Source organism: Sinocyclocheilus anshuiensis, unplaced genomic scaffold (genome assembly GCF_001515605.1).
Source record: "Sinocyclocheilus anshuiensis isolate Anshui unplaced genomic scaffold, SAMN03320099.WGS_v1.1 scaffold2816, whole genome shotgun sequence".
Taxonomy (NCBI): domain Eukaryota; kingdom Metazoa; phylum Chordata; class Actinopteri; order Cypriniformes; family Cyprinidae; genus Sinocyclocheilus; species Sinocyclocheilus anshuiensis.
Window position 1 is genome coordinate 17256 of NW_015558730.1, and position 23013 is coordinate 40268.

General features: G+C 34.6%; 1 protein-coding gene across 1 annotated transcript; it reads left to right on the top strand.

The window, feature by feature from the left end:
• Window positions 1-6941: 6941 nt before the first annotated feature.
• Window positions 6942-21200, top strand: LOC107681478 (B-cell receptor CD22-like; the record flags this gene model as incomplete). Its single annotated transcript, XM_016477779.1, has 5 exons — window positions 6942-7185; window positions 12621-12890; window positions 15412-15684; window positions 18175-18444; window positions 20850-21200. Coding segments are annotated over exons 1-5 (1408 nt in total), but the record flags the coding sequence as incomplete, so codon positions are not given.
• Between the last annotated feature and the right edge of the window lie 1813 nt (window positions 21201-23013).

Here is a 23013-nt window from a genome sequence, read left to right on the forward strand (position 1 = left end):
TATTTTAATGCATGCTTTTTCTCATGAAGTTTTGAGATCATAACAGTGGTCATGAAACTGTGGCGCTTTTTCAATATTTACGTCTATGTTTTCATCAGTGACATCTGTAGTGAAGGCGACGCCAGTCACTCTCACATGTGACATACAGAGAGGAGAACACATTCAGTGGACATACAGCTGGTTTAAAGATGGTTCAGTCATCAGACACGTCACTGAGAGAGTCTACACCATCACATCTGTGTCTGATAATAGTAAATACAGCTGTGAAGCAAAGAGATCAGACACCAGTGCTGCTGTTACACTGACTGTATCAGGTGAGTCTTCAGAGTCACATCTGTTTAAAACACATTTAAATCAATATTTGTGGCTCAACACTTCTCTTATACTCTTCTGTATCAACCACATCTGTTCTTATAAAGGACTGAAGCAATTCACTTTTAGTCATTATTCTTTTAGATCTGTTAGTATTTTATACTGTATTCTGATTACTTATTTCATGTGAAACAGAACACATACAATGGCTCAAACACATATTCTGCTACATTGCTTTTATCTGAGCTCATCGTGTTTAATTCAGTGAACTCAATTAAAGAAAAGCAACTTTGCATGAATTGTTACAGCATAGTATGTATAAATTTGCAAACTTAGCATAAAAGTCTGTTTCACTACTAGTTATATTGAAGGTTTATTGCATGTATAAAATTATTCAGATGTTGTAAACGTTGTGCAAGTTGCTATTGTGTGATATGTGAATACACAAAAACATACATGTATGGACTTCCGGTTCCGGTTCGCATGGAGATAGCCGCTTTTGTCTAAGCTCCGCTAATCCTCCGAATAATTTCGTAATAAATGAATCTGAAATTTAACGTTTAACCTTTAAAGTTGTTCATAAGTCAAGTTAATAAAACCACAACAATGCCAAAACAAATGAAAAAAGACGGCAAACTACATGAAGAGGTCGACGTTCAGGGCAAGGCCTCAAGCAATGCTACGGGGGAGCCGAGGCCAACTAGCTAGCGCAATTTCTCCTAGCACTCAAGACATCATGGACGCCATAACAGCCCTTAATGCCTCATTTAGCCAAAAATTCGACACGTTCACGCAAACATTGACTGAGCTACGATCAACGCTGACAACCATGGCGGAAAAAGTCACGACAATCGAAGAGGCCGTTACGAACCAACACTCTTAAAAATAAAGGTGCTTCACGATGCCATAGAAGAACCTTTTTGTCTAAATGGTTCCATAAAGAACCTTTAACATCTGAAGAACCTTTCTGTTTCACAAAAGGTTCTTTGTGGCGAAATAAGGTTCTTCAGATTACAAAAAGGTAAGAAAGAGATGGTTCTTTAAAGAACCTTTGACTGAATGGTTCTTTGTGGAACCAAAAATGGTTCTTCTATGGCATCGCTTGAAGAACCTTTTGAAGCACCTTTATTTTTAAGAGTGAAGAAACACGTCTGACGTGCGTAGAAAAACAGTGTGCAGAAATACTGGATGAGTGTAAGAGACTCAGAGATAAATGTAACGACCTCGAGTCCTGCTCCAGACGCAATAACATTCGGCTGATAGGAGTTGCAGAGAAGGAAGAAAACGGCAGACCTACCGAGTTTATAGCGGAATTACTTCCAAAACTGCTGGGTTCCGAAAACTTCATCAAACCTATCCAGATTGATCGTGCGCACAGGGCTCAGCGAAGACAGAGAGATGATCGTCCAAGAGTGTTTGTAATCAGGGTACACCATTCCCAACGAAATAATTAATCATGAAGCTGGCCAGAGGAAATCTCTAGAATACAAAGGAAAAAGAGTGCACATTTTTCCAGATTTGACCTCGGATGTGTTGAAGCAGAGATACCGATTTGCCGAAAAAATGCAAAAATCTTGTTGTCAAGTATGGGTTTCGATTTCCATCTACACTCATCGCGACCGCAAAAGAAGGTGAGACTAAAACATTTGACACACCAGAGGAGGCTGGAATCTACTTGTCATGAGTCGTGGACAATTGGCCTGTGGACTAAATGTAAGGAACAGATCAGATTGAAATAAAGAAGACTTCATCAAACTTTATTTGAAATAACAGTGAACATTATGGACAATTAGGAGGTTCATAAAACAGGTTATTCATGTTTATATTCTACTGTATCTTAACGGAGGAAGATTGTTTTGTTTTTTTCTTCTTTCTTTCTTTTCGGGGGACACGGAAGATTACGTTGCATCGGTGGTGAGTGTTCCGGTAGTAACGTGGAGCTAAGTCATTTGACTGATGGGAAAGGGTGGGGGGGAATAAGGGGTTTTCTGTTTGTATATGCCTGTTCTGATTTGTTCTTGGGAAGGGGGTATAATTATGGTTCGGATGAAAGGCCTGGTAAAATTAAACTAGCATCGGATATCATATCAGAAAAAATAATTATTTTATATAAATATTTAGAATAGAGCAAACACACAGAGAAAGCATAGTAAGGCTTCTGAGTTGGAATGTGAGAGGTATGAATCATCCAGTGAAAAGACGTAAGGTATATACTCATATTAATAAATTAAATGCTGAAATTATATTTCTACAAGAGACTCATATAAGACAAACAGCAAAGGCTCTTCTTAATCCTGGATGGGCAGCTCAAGTATATCAATCAAACTTCTCTACTAAATCAAGGGAAGTTGCAGTTATTGTAAAAAAGCAAGTACCATTTATACATAAACAGACAATATCTGATAAAAATGGTAGATATATAATTGTTTATGGTGAAATAAATTCAGTTCCTATTACATTGGTTAACCTATATGGTCCTAATTATGATGACCTGAGTTTTTTTGAAATGCTTTTAGACAAAATACCTGACTTTGCTTTATGTAACGTGATTATTGGGGGAGATTTTAATTGTGTTATTGACCCAGTTAAAAATGCACGGCCTAGTCGCACCACAAAAAGTAAATCTGCAGCCACTTTAAATAGTTAAATTATTTGAGAAATTTCAATATGATAGACATCTGGCGGTGTTTAAACCCATCAGCTCGAGAATATTCTTTTTACTCATCAGTACATAAGTCCTATTCCAGAATTGACCTTTTTATTATAGATTCTAGTTTGTTAAAAATGGTTAAATCCACTCAATATCATAACAGATTAATATCAGATAATGGCCCATTATCACTGGATCTAAAATTGAAGTCGGAAAAAGGGACTTATAATTGGAGATTTGACAACTCTCTGATGAATGACATTAAATTCTGTGATTACATAAAATACAAAATTGGGTACTTTTTGTCTGAAAACGATATTGGCAACGTGACAGACTCTGTAGTATGGGATTCAATGAAAGCTGTTATCAGGGGAGATATAATTTCATTTCAGATCCGAAAAAACAAAGAAGATAAAAAGAGATTAAATGAAATTGATAAACAAATGACTGAATTAAAGGAAAGTTATAAAAACAATAGTTGTTCAACTACTTTAAAGAAAATAGTAACTTTGAGAAGCGAATATAATTATATTATTGCCAAAAAAATTGCTAAACAACTTAATCAAATTAAACAACGCCATTTTGAATTAGGTGAGAAGCCTCACAAACACCTAGCTCGACAGCTTAAACAGTTCCAAGCATCTAGAGCCATTCATACGATTCAGACAGAGAGTGGGGAAATAATAACTGATCCGAAACGGATAAATAAATGCTTTGCAGACTTTTATAAAGAAGTATACACATCTAAAGGAAATATAGATACAAATGAAATAAATAAATTCTTATCTAATATTGATCTTCCCCAAATAAGTGAAGAAGCTGTTGAAATGTTGGAAAAGGAAATTACTCTAAATGAGGTAAACGAAGTTGTTAATAACCTTCCTAATAATAAATGTGCAGGCTCAGATGGGTTTAGTGCCGAATATTATAAAAAATTCTGGGAGATTCTCGCCCCAGTATTTCTTCGTATGATCAATTATTCATTCTCTCAATTGAAACTCCCCCCAACACTTTATAATGCTAACATAGTATTGATACCTAAGCCTGGACGGGATAAAATGAAGTTGTCATCATATCGTCCAGTCTCTCTTATTCCAATATAGACAAAAATTATTAGTAAGGTATTAGCTAATAGACTGCAACAGTATATATGTTCAATCATAAATCAAGATCAGACAGGATTTATGCCAAATCGGCACATACAATCAAACTTGAGACGTCTGTATAATATAATATACACGAAACATACAACAAAAGCATGTTTGATTTCCTTAGATGCACAACGTGCATTTGATCAAATTGAATGGCCTTATATGTTTGCAACTCTAAAAAGATTTGGATTTGGGGACAAATTCATTCAGTGGATAAATATTTTGTATGATAATCCAAAAGCTTCGGTGCTTACAAACTTGACATTTTCAGCCTCATTCCCACTATACAGAGGAACACGCCAAGGCTGTCCTCTCTCCCCCTACCTATTTGCACTAGCGATGGAACCCTTGGCAGAGAGTGTCAGGCAGAATGTTGAAATTGCCCCTATTTTAATTAATGATAGACCCCAATATATATCTTTATATGCAGATGATGTACTTTTATATATAGCAAAGCCAGAATTGTCTATTCCACCTCTTTTGAAGCTTTCAGAATTATTTAATAAACTATCGGGTTTTACAATAAATTGGGATAAAAGTGAGTTAATGCCCATAACTGAGGATATTGACAAAACATTTTTAAATTCTATACCATTTAAAATTGCTCATAATACATTTAAACATTTAGGAATTATAATCACAAGAAAGGCAGATGCACTTCTAAAGGTGAACTGGCATGTGAATCAGCTAAAAGATAATATAAAATTTTGGAGGACTTTACCTATGTCTATGGCAGGAAAGATCAATGCAATCAAAATGGTAACGCTTCCTCGATTTTTGTATTTATTTTGTTCTATTCCAGCTCTGATACCGGCGAAACTATTTACAAAATTAGATTCTATAATTATTTATTTTATTTGGAATTATAAAGCTGTCAGAATATCTAAAAAACATCTATGCAAGCCCAAAGCAGAAGGAGGATTTGGTCTTCCTTCCTTCAGAAGTTACTACTGGGCCGTTAATTTACAGTTCCTTTCTTGGTGGAGACAAACTCCAGAAAATAAAGTGGAGATACCAGAATGGGTTTGGTTAGAAAGAACTTCTTGTAGGACGACATCTTTAGAGGCTTTGTTGAATAGTCCAATAAAAATTGAGTCAAGGTTTTATAATGAAAATATAGTAATAAATAACTCTCTAGAGATTTGGAAACAGATTAAATCATTTTTGGATCTTCCACATATATATTTGGACAGCCCAATTTGTAAAAACCATGCCTTTACCCCTGGCTTACAAGACAAGGTTTTCTCCCAATGGAAGCAAAAGGGTTTAATTTCCATAAGAGATTTATATATTGAGAATAAATTTTGCTCATTTAGTCAACTTAAATTGAAATATGATCTTTTATCTACAGATTTTTTTCCGGTATTTACAAATTAGAGATTTTACTAGGAAACATTTCACTGGTTTTGAAAAAAGGGCTATACATCTAACTCTTGAAATTATATGTAATCGCAGTCCAATAGAACGAGGCACTGTTTCTTTCTTTTATGCTTTACTACTGGATAAGGTGAATGTAAACACTGATCACATTAGGCAAGAATGGGAAAAGGAACTTGGTATATTGTCTGGGCAGTCATGGGAAGAATGTCTTAATGAAATTCACGAATGCTCTATTAAATGCAAGGCATAGTGTGATTCAATTCAAAGTTATTCACAGACTTCATTATTCGAAGACCAAACTACATAAGATTTTCCCAACTGTATCCTCAATATGTAACAAATGTAAAATCTCAGAAGGCACGTTGTCTCATTTATTTTGGACACGTCATAAAATTAGACCACTCTGGCAAAGTATATTCAGATTTATTTCAGAGGCATATAAAATTAATGTTTCACCTGAGCCAAAATTGGGTATTTTTGGAGATACCTCAGATATAGGAAGTAAATATGTGTCACAATCTGTTTCTTTATGCATGATCTTAGCAAAAAAGGCAATTTTACAGAAATGGAAGTCTGAATCTGTGCCTGTATTCGAAGTTTGGCTAAGAGATCTAAGCTATGTGTTACCCCTAGAAGAGCTGAGATATAAGATATCAGATAGACAAAAAATATTTTCAAGAATATGGAACCCAATAAAATCCTTAATTAACAATTTTGATTTATAACTTCATATTGGCATAGGGGTCAAGATTAGGGGTGCACTCTGAGAGTTTTAAATAATTTTATATATTGTTTAATTCTTCAACAAAGAATTATAAGATATCCGACAATTAGGTTATTGTACTACGGCCTTTGTTTAGTTCTTGCTTATGTTTATGTTAGGGAACAAGCAGTATCCTGAGAGATAAGAGGTGTAATAGTCACTAGTAACTTCTTGTATTCGTATATTCAATGTTTTAGTCAGTTAAATTATTTCACTGTCAAGTATCTTAATAGTGACATGTGGGTGTAAATGCATTTGGGAATTTGTATGTGTACGTGTGTGTGTGTATATATATATATATATATATATATATGGGTGTTTGGATGCATGTTATATGAAAGTGTGTGTATGGGTATATACATACATCTGCATGTCATATGTAGTCAGCTAATTAGTTAGCTGATCACTTTGTATACAATATTTTCAAATGATGGCTGTGTAAACCCTGTTGTCTACACTTACAACTGCAGTATTTAATATACAGGCTATTAATGTTCCCTGTTTGTTTAAAGCAAATAATAAAAAATAAAAAAAAACACATGTATAGACAGAATATAAATATCAGCGTTTCATTTTGTTTTTACAAAAAATTTTGATATAGTCAACACAAACTACAAGCAAATCAGATATTACATTTAATGCAGTGTTTTTCACCTAACGGTGTTGTGAGCTAGTAGCAGTAATCATGATACTGCGATGCTTTTTCAACCAGCATCTTCTTCTATGTTTATCAGTAAAACCTGAAGTGAAGGTGACTCCAGATCAGCGTGTGTTCAGAGGAGAGACAGTCACTCTCACATGTGACATACAGAGAGGAGGAAACATTCAGTGGACATACAGCTGGTTTAAAGATGATTCCGTCATCAGAGACGTCACTGAGAGAGTCTACAGCATCACATCTGATGAGTCTTACAGTGGTGGATACAGCTGTAGAGGAGAGAATCAATATTTGTGGCTCAACACTTTTCTTATATTCTTCTGTACAAGCTACATATATGTTATTATAAGAAGACTGAAGGACTTAATTTTTAATCATTATTTGTTCAAACCCAGAACGGCATAATATGTTTCTTTACAAGACAGATTCATTATAGATATCAATGATTCTGATACTTGTGTTAAAGAACTGAATACAGTAACATTTGCACACAGGGCAGTCATTAATGACAGCGACAGCTGCATTTTATAAAGTCACAATGAAACAGAAGTAAAGTAGCAACAGAATTTTTCTGAGTTAAACCAATTATCAAAAAAAAAAAAAGAGGAGGACAAGGTGAGGATTTGGTTCTGTTCATCATTTGTTACTAACACACGTTGGAGGTGGATTTAAGTGAACTAAAGTCCAGCACACTTCACCAGAGAGAAGTCTGTCATTTCACTGGAAGATTCAGTTATGAGATTTTGATTAAAACTTACTAGGTGACAAAACTTTTCCAGGCCCCAAAACACCCTCGGACCCCAGAGGGTTAAAAACAAACAAACAAACATATAATGGATGAATTGTTCACAGTAAGATCAACAACACACATTTGTTGACACCTGTGATGATTAATGTGTGTCCAGGCCCAATTTTGTCTGATATGTGAATTATTTATGGTCCTATTTTTGATTTAATCCATGCAGCAAATGCTTTAAAAACAGCTTTAAAAATTACTTTATTGCATTCCAGATGATTTTAAAGAATGTTACACTAAAATTTTACGGGTAGCTTGAATGTAAAACATTGTTATGAATTCGTTGTATGCTCATTTGTAAAATAGACTACAAACTATTAGACTACTAATTGTTGTAGTCTAACCCGATCTCATGAAAGTGCGTATAGCACGATTTTCTGTTTCTATTTGGCGTAATGTTTATACGCAGAAATTGACTTTGGCGTGCAAAAGACTGATAAATTCATAATTAATGGCATGGCTGGTTCAGTCAACAGAAATACGGGACACACAGTCCTATAATAACTGCTGAAATGTTTGCGGGGCAAATCTCAGGTCAGTCTGAGTGCTTACGGTACTCACAGTGCGTACAGCCGTACACCTGCAGGCGCCACTGTGTGTATGTGCTTGTGGGTATTACATTTGTGTGTGGTTGTTGCCGCTAAAGTTGGCCATGATTCGGGACATGGTGTTGATAATTTTTAGACCTCTTTCTTATCTAGTCTCTTGCTTTTCGGAGAGGAATGCGGTTGCCGTGATTACTGGGTTACTGTGCAAAAAAAAACAAAGTTTGCGGTAATTTCAGCACCACAGCGCTTCTGATAACCTTGCCTTCTGTGCTTTGCAAATACAATAGGTAACACATGCTGATGACTGTAAAATTCAACACGATTAATTTGGTACTTCTGGCTGCTGCGGCCAGGCGCACGCACAGCCACACAGCCGTGTGTGTTAGAGAGAGACGCACGCAAAGAGTTTCAATTTGAGTTATCAATGATTCTGATACTTGTGTTAAAGAACTGAATACAGTAACATTTGCACACAGGGCAGTCATTAATGACAGCGACAGCTGCATTTTATAAAGTCACAATGAAACAGAAGTAAAGTAGCAACAGAATTTTTCTGAGTTAAACCAATTATCAAAAAAAAAAAAAGAGGAGGACAAGGTGAGGATTTGGTTCTGTTCATCATTTGTTACTAACACACGTTGGAGGTGGATTTAAGTGAACTAAAGTCCAGCACACTTCACCAGAGAGAAGTCTGTCATTTCACTGGAAGATTCAGTTATGAGATTTTGATTAAAACTTACTAGGTGACATTAAAAACAAACAAAAAAACATATAATGGATGAATTGTTCACAGTAAGATCAACAACACACATTTGTTGACACCTGTGATGATTAATGTGTGTCCAGGCCCAATTTTGTCTGATATGTGAATTATTTATGGTCCTATTTTTGATTTAATCCATGCAGCAAATGCTTTAAAAACAGCTTTAAAAATTACTTTATTGCATTCCAGATGATTTTAAAGAATGTTACACTAAAATTTTACGGGTAGCTTGAATGTAAAACATTGTTATGAATTCGTTGTATGCTCATTTGTAAAATAGACTACAAACTATTAGACTACTAATTGTTGTAGTCTAACCCGATCTCATGAAAGTGCGTATAGCACGATTTTCTGTTTCTATTTGGCGTAATGTTTATACGCAGAAATTGACTTTGGCGTGCAAAAGACTGATAAATTCATAATTAATGGCATGGCTGGTTCAGTCAACAGAAATACGGGACACACAGTCCTATAATAACTGCTGAAATGTTTGCGGGGCAAATCTCAGGTCAGTCTGAGTGCTTACGGTACTCACAGTGCGTACAGCCGTACACCTGCAGGCGCCACTGTGTGTATGTGCTTGTGGGTATTACATTTGTGTGTGGTTGTTGCCGCTAAAGTTGGCCATGATTCGGGACATGGTGTTGATAATTTTTAGACCTCTTTCTTATCTAGTCTCTTGCTTTTCGGAGAGGAATGCGGTTGCCGTGATTACTGGGTTACTGTGCAAAAAAAAACAAAGTTTGCGGTAATTTCAGCACCACAGCGCTTCTGATAACCTTGCCTTCTGTGCTTTGCAAATACAATAGGTAACACATGCTGATGACTGTAAAATTAAACACGATTAATTTGGTACTTCTGGCTGCTGCGGCCAGGCGCACGCACAGCCACACAGCCGTGTGTGTTAGAGAGAGACGCACGCAAAGAGTTTCAATTTGAGTTTCGATTAATATAAGAAACTGATAAGATACTGATTTTAGTTGGTCTAAATGAAGTAGGTTAGGCACAAATTTGCATATATGGGTTCCCTTCTAGACACGAGCGCTGTGTTTGTATGTGCTCCATAACCGTGCACCCCAGGGGCCCGTCGTAATAACCTGCACTGGGGCCCGTCATTACTAAGTTACGCCACTGGTCCAGGGGAACTGATGAGTGGTGGGAAACTTGAACAAAGGAAACAGGAACTAAGAGAAACAAATTAAAGGTCCATTAAAACTAAACTAACAGAACGTAACAATGACATACAGATAAACAAATTAAATATTCAGTCTTTTTTTTTTTTTTTTTACGGTGTTTTATTTTGATTTTTTTAATATTTATTTGAATATTACATTTTTCTGATTTAATTATTGGCTTTTCATTAACTCACAAACCCCAGTTTGGGAAACCCTTCTTTATAAGACAGATAATGTGCAGTTATCAATGATTTTAAAACTTGTTTTAGAAAAATGAAAAAGTTACATTCATGCACAGTTCAGTTATTAATAAGAGTGACAAGCACATATTATTATAACTGAAGTGAATATATAACTCAGGACACGCATCCACATTGACAGTGAACCTGTTAGTGAACAGAAACACACTGGACAGATAAATGTGATGTGATGCAGTTATTCTGCAGTGCACACTCAAATCCTGGGTCTCATTTTAATGTCATGTAAATTGTGACATTAAAGGGATAGTTCAACCAAAAATGAAAATGAAGTCATCATTTACTCATCTTTGTGTTGTTCTAATGCTGTATACAGTTAATGCAGTAATGTGGCAGCATATTATGACAAAACCGAGATAAGAGAAAACAACTGGCACGATTCGGTTTAAATGTAAACCTGCTTATTTTTAAAGATTGTTGCAACCGAATTATTGGATAAACCTCAATTTAATCTAGATTTAAGTTTAATCCTTAATGGTGCAACCCAATACAAAAATGCTCCCATGCGGCGCGTGTCATACTATATTCAGACAGAGGTGCAACTGCACATTTACTGAGGCAAGATCCCTGTATTCTAGCCCCTGACACTAACTCCTACAGAAAACTTTCTGTAAGTCAATGACCAAAAGCCCATTAACTAGCTTGTGTATGGAAGGATATACAAACTCATCAGGGGTGAAACAAGTGGCAGAGGTTTGAATCCCCTCCCCATTTTCACTACCATAGGAAAAAAGGTGAAAAGTGAAAAGAAAAACAAAAAAGTGTGTTGTATAACATCCTCTTTAACTCCTGAGGGCTGACCCCAGACAGTATAATGCATTTTTTAAGTAATTTTCTTCAAACACATGTACTATTGCTCACTTTTTAGTTAGGTAATTTCATCTGCATTTTTATTTATTTATTTTTTTTATCATTTTTTCTCATATAGATAATTGAATGAAAATGTGCCATGCTTCAGTGGAAGATTTCTGTCACCTGGTAGAAAAACAAATACTATTGAAATTAATATCATGATATTCCCATTATAACCACTAGATAGCAGCAGAGGATCATTCATTGTCTTATTTACCATTTCCACTCAGTAATAGTATATAATATCACAATTAAAAATCACTTCTTTGTCAAAGTTCAGCATTGTTTTATACGAAGTATGAAGAAGCAAGAGTTTTCAAAAAAACTCATCTAATATCGGTTAATGGTCACTTGACATGCAAATAAACAAATTAAATATTTCATATTTTTATTGTGTTTTATTTTGATTGTTTTTATTTTTAAATGATTTATTTTATTATTTTGTATTTTTATGATTTAATTATTAGATTTTCATCAACCCCCTGCAGTTCTCTCACAAACCTCGGTTTGGTTAACCCTGCTTTATAGGACTGATATTGTGCAGTTATTAGTGATTTTAAAACGTGTTTTAGAAAGCTGAATACAGTTACATTCACACACAGTTCAGTTATTAGTGCTTCTTAATCCTGGTTCTGGGGACCCCGATCTGCACATTTATGTCTCCTTTATCTGACTCACTCAGTTCAGCTCATCTAGCTCTCTGTTAATCAGGCAATCAGGTGTGTTAAATAAGAGAGACGTGCAGAACCACATCGAGACATCCCCAAAACCAGGATTAAGAACCACTGAATTAGAGTGACATCTGCATATTATAACTGAAGGAGAACAACATGATGTGTCATAACATATCACAATAGACAAATGTGACAGTATGTATCGTCTATAGTTCAACCAAAATAAAAGTTTAGACAGATTTAATTTAGCATGAAATATGATAATGGCTCATCAAATGTGGTGAATCCAGAAGGTCACACATTCAAGAGTATGTAGTGAGGGACCGAGTGAAATCATATGGGTCTAATATAATTCTGTATTTTTAACTAATCAGAATCATGAATATTTCATGAATGTTTTAAACAACATCAATCTGTGACGTTAAAAACCTTGAAATATAGACGTTCTCTTTCTCACGGAGGCAAATATGTTTTGAAACCAAACAATCATAAGATTAAACAACAATAGCACGCATTGCAAAAGCAGGTGAAGTAAGTAAAATAATAAAAATAAAATGAATAGTTTTATAACACATTTACAAAGTAATTCTTTCCTCTGAACTGCTGTTTGAGTCACTTCATGTTCTTGTCTTTCTTCACAGCTTTACCCAGATCTTCACTGACTGCGACTCCAAACGGTCCTGTATTCACTGGAGAGAGAGTGAGTCTGAAGTGTGTGATAAACTCTGATCACAGTAACTGGAGATATGAGTGGTATAAAGACAGCACTAAAGTGTCTGAGCGTCACACTGTAAACACTCTCACTATTGAACGATCTGAAACATCTGATGCGGGTTGGTACACGTGTAAAGGACACATAGATGGAAGATCAGTCTCATCACACTCAAGCTCTGTTTATCTCTCAGTGAAGGGTGAGTTGAATATCATTGTCCTCCTGAATAAGCATATTTGACGTTATTGAAAGTTTATGATTCTCCTAAATTATGTAAATGTTGTACACTATGAAATTGTGTAATATGTGAATTAAAGAACATAGATGTTGACTGAATATACAAATCAGTGTTTCATTTAGTTGTTACACATAATTGGAAATATTTTTATTAATCAACACCAACTACAAGCGAACCAGATAGTTAATTTAGTGCAGTATTTTTCTCATAAGGATATTTTGAGTTCATAACAGTGATCATGATACTGTAATGTTGTTTCAATCAATATTTACTCATATGTGTATTAATACATCGAGAGCAAAACCTGTAGTGAAGGTGAGGCCGGATCAGATCAGTGTGTGTTCAGAGCAGAGACAGTCACTCTCTTTACTTTTACTTTAGTCTCTGTCACTATGATTACAGGCAGGGCTTGACATTAATGCTTTTGCTCTGCAGTCACTGTGGCTAGTGGTTTTCCAAAATTACTAGCAACTCAGCTTTTTCACTGGCCTCAATTTTTGTTGAGAAATTACATTTTATATGATTCAAGCTGACTATTTGCCTAAATAAAGGGCAGTTTTTTCCCCTAACATTATTAAATGTATGCGTCATCTTTCATAGAAAATTCTTACATTTTTATTAATAATTATGTTACTAATCAAATTAAATCAGTATCAATAAAACTGATGTTTCCACTGCAGAAAAAAAAAACAGAAGCAGCTGATGTGACAGTTTAATGATGCTGAAATGTAGCCATTTCTATTCAGAAAGATTCAGAGGGAAGATGAACATTTACATTGTATTTATTCCATAAAGTATTAACAAATGGTAGTGAGTTACAATGATTCATTTATAGTTGTATAGAAAAGTTAATTGGTACCCATCAGTTGAGGGTTTTCTTAGCTTTAATTTCTAAAAGAGCAATCAAATTTGCTTAAATTTATTGACTAATGAAGGCATAAATAGTAAATATTTATAAACAAATGCCTGTATAAGATATGGGCATGAGGGGCCACATTAGGCAGATAATTGATTTTAAACCACTGCATTGTGATGGGATGGCTGTTAAGTTAGTACAATGATAGAAGGTAGTATTTCAGTTCTAAAAATAAAAAATAAAATAAAACAGAGTGTAAATACCTGTACTGAAATCAATATAAATATTATTGGGCTTGACTCCCACAAACACTTGATAGATTCTGTAGTCACTTGACATGCAGATAAACAAATTCAATATTTAATCTTTTTATTGTGTTTTAATTTGATTGTTTTAATTTTATTTTTTTTAATTTAATTTTTATATTTTTATGATTTCATTATTAGATTTTCATCAACCCCCTGCAGTTCTCTCACAAACCTCAGTTTGGTTAACCCTGCTTTATAGGACTGATATTGTGCAGTTATTAGTGGTTTTAAAACGCGTTTTAGAAAGCTGAATACAGTTACATTCACACACAGTTCAATTATTAGTGCTTCTTAATCCTGGTTCTGGGGACCCCGATCTGCACATTTATGTCTCCTTTATCTGACTCACTCAGTTCAGTTCAGCTCATCTAGCTCTCTGTTAATCAGGCAATCAGGTGTGTTAAATAAGAGAGACGTGCAGAACCACATCGAGACATCCCCAAAACCAGGATTAAGAACCACTGAATTAGAGTGACATCTGCATATTATAACTGAAGGAGAACAACATGATGTGTCATAACATATCACAATAGACAAATGTGACAGTATGTATCGTCTATAGTTCAACCAAAATAAAAGTTTAGACAGATTTAATTTAGCATGAAATATGATAATGGCACATCAAATGTGATGAATCCAGAAGATCACACATTCAAGATTCTTTGTTTATTAATGATAATACATGATTTAAAGAAAATAACTTTCTTTATAAAATTCAGTAATTAATACATTTTAAATGTATGTAGTGAGGGACTGAGTGAAATCATATGGGTCTAATATAATTCTGTATTTGTAACTAATCAGAATCATGAATATTTCATGAATGTTTTAAACAACATCAATCTGTGACGTTAAAAACCTTGAAATATAGACGTTCTCTTTCTCACGGAGGCAAATATGTTTTGAAACCAAACAATCATAAGATTAAACAACAATAGCAAGCATTGCAAAAGCAGGTGAAGTAAGTAAAATAATAAAAATGAATAATTGATTAAATTTAATAATTAAATTATAAATTATTATGATTATAAATTAATAAAAAAAAAGAAAGAAAATAACACAGACGGATGGTCGCTCCCTTGAAGCAACACACACAGAGGCTGCTATTGAGAATCCTGAGATGCTTCATGACGGAGCCAGAGCCTCCTCAAATAAACTGAGATGAGAAAACTTATCACAATACATAAATAAAACACAAGCATTATGAAATTACATTAATTAATGTTTAAACAGTATAGTTTTATAACACATTTACAAAGTAATTCTTTCCACTGAATGAGCTGTTTCAGTCACTTCATGTTTTTGTCTTTCTTCACAGATTTACCCACATCTTCACTGACTGTGACTCCAAACAGTCCTGTATTCACTGGAGAGAGAGTGAGTCTGACGTGTGAGATAAACTCTGATCACAGTAACTGGAGATATGAGTGGTATAAATACAGCACTAAAGTGTCTAAACGTCACACTGTAAACACTCTCACTATTGAACGATCTGAAACATCTGATGTGGGTTGGTACACGTGTAAAGGACACATAGATGGAAGATCAGTCTCATCACACTCCAGCTCTCCTGTTTATCTCTCAGTGAAGGGTGAGTTTAATATCATTGTCCTCCTCATTGAGCCTATCTGACTAATCATGTTGGAAGTTGTATACACATTTACAATGTTTTTTGATATGTTTGTTTTTTAGTCACTTTATTATTATTTTTTTTTTACCATTTTATTTTAGTTGTTTTTATTTTTTAAATATTTCTTTGAATGTTATTTTTTTTTTTCTGATTTAATTATTAGCTTTTCATTAAGTCGCAAACCCCAGTTTGGGAAACCCTTCTTTATAAGACAGATACTGTGCAGTTATCAATGATTTTAAAACTTGTTTTAGAAAAATGAATAAGTTACATTCATGCACAGTTCAGTTATTAATAAGAGTGACAAGCACATATTATTATAACTGAAGTGAATATATAACTCAGGACACGCATCCACATTGACAGTGAACCTGTTAGTGAACAGAAACACACTGGACAGATAAATGTGATGTGATGCAGTTATTCTGCAGTGCACACTCAAATCCTGGGTCTCATTTTAATGTCATGTAAATTGTGACATTAAAGGGATAGTTCAACCAAAAATGAAAATCAGGGCATCATTTACTCATCTTTGTGTTGTTCTAATGCTTTATATCCTTCTTTTCGAAGACCACAACGAGAGATTAAAAGAAAGAAAGAAAAATGGGAAAAGATAGCACTCCGTTTTTTTTTTTAAAGACGCACAACGTGGTTATTGCACAAATAAGGATTAAATTAAGCAAAGTTTAGAGCTAATCAAGGATTTGTTGATTTGGGGTATTTATTTATTTTAAGTTGAGTTGTGTTGAACCACAGATGAACAAAATGTGGATTAGGATTTAATTCTAACCTGCGATTAAAACCTCCATCTATGATTCATTTTCTCCGTCATGATGGATTCGTCATTTTAATTTAACAGAATCAATGATAATGTTCCATTTATTCTTTATTGACTAGCAGAAACTCTCTCTGACATAAGCAGCTCTTGTCGATAAATGAACTAAACTTGTAAAATGTCAGGCGTCTTTATAAACGGCTGCGTAGAGAGCGTTAGATTACAGATGATCAAGCAGGCAATGAACACATAATGCAGCTCGTATGGATTTCATAAGCCTGGAAATATATTTATATGATCAGTTAATGGAGTAATGTGGCAGCATATTATGACAAAACTGAGATGAGAGAAAACAACTGAGAAAACACCTCAGAAATGCTCCCATGCGGCGCGTGTCATACTATATTCAGACAGAGGTGCAACTGCACATTTACTGAGGCAAGATCCCTGTATTCTAGCCCCTGACACTAACTCCCACAGAAAACTTTCTGTAAGTCAATGACCAAAAGCCCATTAACTAGCTTGTGTATGGAAGGATATACAAACTCATCAGGGGTGAAACAAGTGGCAGAGGTTCACCTGGTAGAAAAACAAATACTATTGAAATGAATGTCATGATATTCCCACTATAACCACTAGACAGCAGCAGAGGATCATTCATTGTCTCATTTACCATTTCCACTCCGTAATAGTATATAATATCACATTTAAAAATCACTTCTTTGTCAAAGTTCAGCATTGTTTTATACGAAGTATGAAGAAGCAAGAGTTAAAAAAAAAACCTCTACTTGATCTACTTGAATCACACAAATGGCCTATTTTAAATTCAAAACGGCAGTTTTCGGTGAGGCTTATTTGTATCCTTGTTAATAATCTCAGTTTCTCTCAAATGTAAATCAAACACCCATTCACATACATGTCGTGACTTTTTTTATTTTTTGAGCAATAGAGATACTCAGAAATGAACTGATATTAACGTTAATCACTTTGCCCTTTTATAAGTAACAACATTAAATGTTGAATTACTTTATAGAGTCTTTATAGAGCTTACCAATTTCTGTTAGTTCACTTGGATATTGCTGTCCTTATTTTAACGCATTGTTCTTTTCTCCTTGTCTTCTCTGTTCTGCGCTCAGAGCGTTTTCTCCTCTATTCATCTGACTCTGTCTGTGACAGTAACGGGTTGATATGTAGCCTACTCAGTTTATTATACATTTTGAACGCATTAAAAATGCTAAAAAACGTTAAATAAAAATGTTTCATTGCATTATTTTTAACAACTAAGCTTTTGATTATTTATAACGTTTTATTAAAGAAGATTTTACAGAATGATTTCGGCCCCTATGCACTGCATATACTGAACACCCTGTTTTGCGCCACTGTATTCGGATACGCCACGTGTTCAGGGGTTTGGTGGAAAACAAATCGAAATGTAACATTTTATAACAAATATCCTGACCTTGGCTGTTGGTCTCCGTGCACGACTGTGCGTTCATGAGACTCTATTAGCACAACAGTTCACTCCGACTCGACCAAGTTATGAAAAAATAACAAAAAATAGACTATATTTTAATAATAGACTATAAAAACTATATAGTTTTGTGACACATTTACAAGGTAATTCTTTCCTCTGAACTGCTGTTTCAGTCACTTCATGTTTTTGTCTTTCTTCACAGCTTTACCCAGATCTTCACTGACTGCGACTCCAAACGGTCCTGTATTCACTGGAGAGAGAGTGAGTCTGAAGTGTGAGATAAACTCTGATCACAGTAACTGGAGATATGAGTGGTATAAAGACAGCACTAAAGTGTCTGAGCGTCACACTGTAAACACTCTCACTATTGAACGATCTGAAACATCTGATGCGGGTCGGTACACGTGTAGAGGACACATAGATGGAAGATCAGTCTCATCACACTCAAGCTCTGTTTATCTCTCAGTGAAGGGTGAGTTGAATATCATTGTCCTTCTAAATAAACCTATTTGACATTATTGAAAGTTTATGATTCTCCTAAATTATGTAAATGTTGTACACTATGAAATTGTGTAATATGTGAATTAAAGAACATAGATGTTGACTGAATATACAAATCAGTGTTTCATTTAGTTGTTACACATAATTGGAAATATTTTTATTAATCAACACCAACTACAAGCAAACCAGATATTTAATTTAGTGCAGTATTTTTCTCATAATGATATTTTGAGTTCATAACAGTGATCATGATACTGTAATGTTGTTTCAATCTATATTTACTCATATGTGTATTAATACATCGAGAGCAAAACCTGTAGTGAAGGTGAGGCCGGATCAGAACCTCTATTTCATATTTCAAGAGCACTAATTTCCTACTTTGATAAACTGTTAAACTTGTAAATCATTTGTTTAGTTTTTTTTTGTTAATGTCTTTTTGGAGATGGTCTGAAATGAAAGTGAAGGCGAGGTATTTAAAGTTTTCCTGCGTGACATTGTTGTCATGACATCCAGTGAGCGTCTGACAGCCTAATCGGGCGACACTTCACCGCTAATATGAGATTTTTTTATTATTACTTAGATTATGCCGGCCATTTGACTTCTAGCAGTGTCCAAGTGTTTCCCATACATTGAGTTATATCAAAACTATCAAAAAGCTTCGATGTCATTTTCATTTCATCTTTCCTGTAATGCCTGATAAAGTAGCATTTTTGAGCAGCGCTTATTTGATTACAGCCGTTACCGGGGAAACAGCTATATCTCCTGCTCCAACAGCGCCTCCTGCTGGAAGATAATTAATTTGCATTTGCAAGTCTGTGGGAAACACTGCTGTTTTTCAACAAACATGAACAAAAAGAATGCTTCAGAACTGTTTTGAGAAGGTGCTTAATTTTGAGCCATGTATTATTACTATGAATTAGGCTACAACTACCACTAGCTATTACTATCTTGTACCCTGCAATAAACATTTACTCAAATTCCCTTTTATGAGATGAAGGGGGTGGGGTTTGGCGAAGAAAATCGGCCAAAAACATCAGCATCATATATCAGCCATCAGCTGCCCTGATTTCTAAATATCAGCATCGGCCAGAGAAAAACCCATGTTAGTCAACGTCTGTTGCTGATACTTAAATGAACTGTTTTGCCATTCTTGCAATTGTTATTAATGTACAGTATTTTGAATGCAAAGGACACTTTATTTATTTTTAATTAGTGTTTATTTGTTATGTATGTTTATTAAAAACAAGTTTTGTAATAACGGATTGTTTCGGTCCGGACCTTTGACACTGATGAAAATTCATATTTGGACCTTTGAATGTAGACTTTGAGAACCCCTGGCCTAAATAAAGGGCAGTTTCCCCCCCTAACCTTATTAAATGTATGCATCATCTTTCATGTCAAATTCTTACAGTTTATTAATAATTATAATTATAATGTCTAAAAAAGTTTAGGCAGATTTAATTTAGCATGAAATATGGTAATGGCTCATCAAATGTGGTGAATCCAGAAGGTCACACATTGAAGCTTCCTTGTTTATTAATGATAACTCATTTAAAAATACAATTCATTACATCATAAAATTCAGTAATTAAAATAGTTTAAATGTATGTAGTGAGAGACAGAATGAAATCATATGGGTCTAATATAATTCTGTATTTGTAACTAAGCAGAATCATGAATATTTCTGTTCTGGTGTCTCTATTGCTCTCTGCATGAGGCTCTTATTCAAGTCCATTCCTGATCTAACACCACATTTAGGTGTTTGTCTGAGCATGTGTCTGTTAGAACGGATCTCCATGTGTGAAATAAGTGAAATAATAAATAATAAAAATTAATAAATTATTATTTGATTAAATGGAACAATGAAATGATCAATGATTATGATTACACATTAATAAAAAACAAAGAAAATAATAACACAGATGTATAATGGACGCTCTCTTGATACAAAACACAGAGGTTGCTATCCACCTTATTTTTCAACGCGGAAGTAAACCGTTTTCTGTGAATGTGCGAGACTTCCGGTTCATTAGCCGCTGTAGGGAAGAATAACAAAGTACTGTAAATGGTCAAAATGTTTGCACTACATACCAGTGTGTTCATAATTAAGATTATACATTAAAATAATATGGCAAGACTGTCACACCAGTTTGCAATATCAAGCAGCAAAACGAGCAGTTTTGTACAGCTAAAAATAGCTGGAAGCGAATGACACCGGAAGCAAGACCCATAACATTTACAAATGGAACAAATAAAACAGAACCAATATTATGAGATGACATAACATAATGAATTGTAGTTTTATAACACATTTACAAAGTATTTTTCCCTCAAAGAGCTGTTTGAGTCACTTCATATTTTTGTCTTTCTTCACAGATTCACCCAGATCTACACTGACTGTGAGACCAGACAGTCCTGTATTCACTGGAGAGACAGTCAATCTGAAGTGTGTGATTGAGTCTCACAGTGACTGGAGATGGAGAAATGGCCTGACATATTACCAGTCGTCTGACTGGAGATATTACCAGACATATGAGTGGAGATATGAGTGGTATAAAGGCAGATACAGTGTAATGTTACAGGCGTCTAAGCGTTACACTGTAAACAGAGACACTCTCACTATCAGAGGAGTAACTACATCTGATCAGGATCAGTACTGGTGTAGAGGACAGAGAGATAAAAGACCAAAATCATCACACTCAAGCTCTGTTTCTCTCAATGTGACGGGTGAGTCGAATATCATTGACCTCATAAACTCACTCTAATATGATCACGTCCAATTGAGCGACTGTGATTTTGATCAAAATGGAAAACTCTCTTACTGCTTACCAAATTCAGCTCAGTATAAACGTTATTCTGCCTATTTCTTCGTGAAACAAATTACATTATACAACAATACTGACTCAAACTGTCACATGACCTCATTACATTGCACATTTATTTCAGCACACTTTTTACACTCTTAAATGATGTAAATGTTGTACAGTCTGCAATTATATGATATGTGAATACAACAGAACATACTGGATATGAATATCAATGTTTTGTTATACTAATATTTACAAATATTTTTGATGTAATTAATATCAACGACAAGCAAACCAAATCTTAAATTTAATGCACACTGTTAGACATTTCAAGGGGTTGACACTGTTGCCAATAAGTTACTGTAATTAAGATTACTGTAACCATAACTGTACCTCAGTTTTACAGTAAACTGACATATGAAAACAATATGAAATACACAAACCTCTCAAAATCATAGTTAAGTTCTTCTCTTGCCATGAATTATCAGTTTCAGTGTGGCTGGCATAAGCTCATGTGTTTCTTGATGCTTCAGTACAGTTGCCTTTAACACACACACACACACACATACACACAATGCAGTAAATCTTAAATTCCATTAAAAAAAAACTATAACAAACTAATGCTAAAAGTAGAAAGGCAGCCATAAAACTTTAGTTTAACCTATAACATACAATTTTATTTTCTCAATAAGCTACTGGCCAACGTTATCACATGAACATAATTTCACATTAGTTAACTTCACGTTAATATAAGATAAGTGTTGCTCGTTAAAATAATTTTAATGTGGTAATTCAATAAGCTGACAAAGTATTTTGTTAATTTAAACAACAAAGTTTATGTTACCGCCATGTTTTTGAATAAATGTTACTACGTTAAACTGGTGTGCAAAAAACTGACAAAAAACACACAGACATACAAACATACATGTTTACCTGCTTGCTGGTCTTTCTTCTTCTCTCGTGAGGTGCATCGACTCACAGTGCAGATGTTCCCCGGATCTCTTCCACTCATGGGTTCAAGGGTTCACTCATGTATTTCTAGTACTGTTTCTGCTGCATTGTAGACACGCTGTAAGACAAATCCTGACAATCCAAATGTATCACAAATGCTACTGTTAATGCAGTAAGGTGGCAGCATATTATGACAAAACTGAGATGAGAGAAAACAACTGAGAAAACACCTCAGAAATGCTCCCATGCGGCGCGTGTCATAATATATTCAGACAGAGGTGCAACTGCACATTTACTGAGGCAAGATCCCTGTATTCTAGCCCCTGACACTAACTCCTACAGAAAACTTTCTGTAAGTCAATGACCAAAAGCCCATTAACTAGCTTGTGTATGGAAGGATATACAAACTCATCAGGGGTGAAACAAGTGGCAGAGGTTCAAACCCACTCCCCATTTTCAATACCACAGGAAAAAAGGTGAAAAGTAAAAGAAAAATAAGAACATAAAACAGAAAAGTGTTGTATAACATTCCCTTTAACTCCTGATGGCTGACCCCAATCAGTAGAAAACTTTTTTTTTTTTTTTTAAAGTAATTTTCACATGCAATATTGCTCACTTTTTAGTTAGGTCATTTCATCTGCTAATATCATGATATTCCCATTATAACCACTAGATAGCAGCAGAGGATCATTCATTGTCTTATTTACCATTTCCACTCAATAATAGTATATAATATAACATTTAAAAATCACTTCTTTGTCAAAGTTCAGCATTGTTTTATA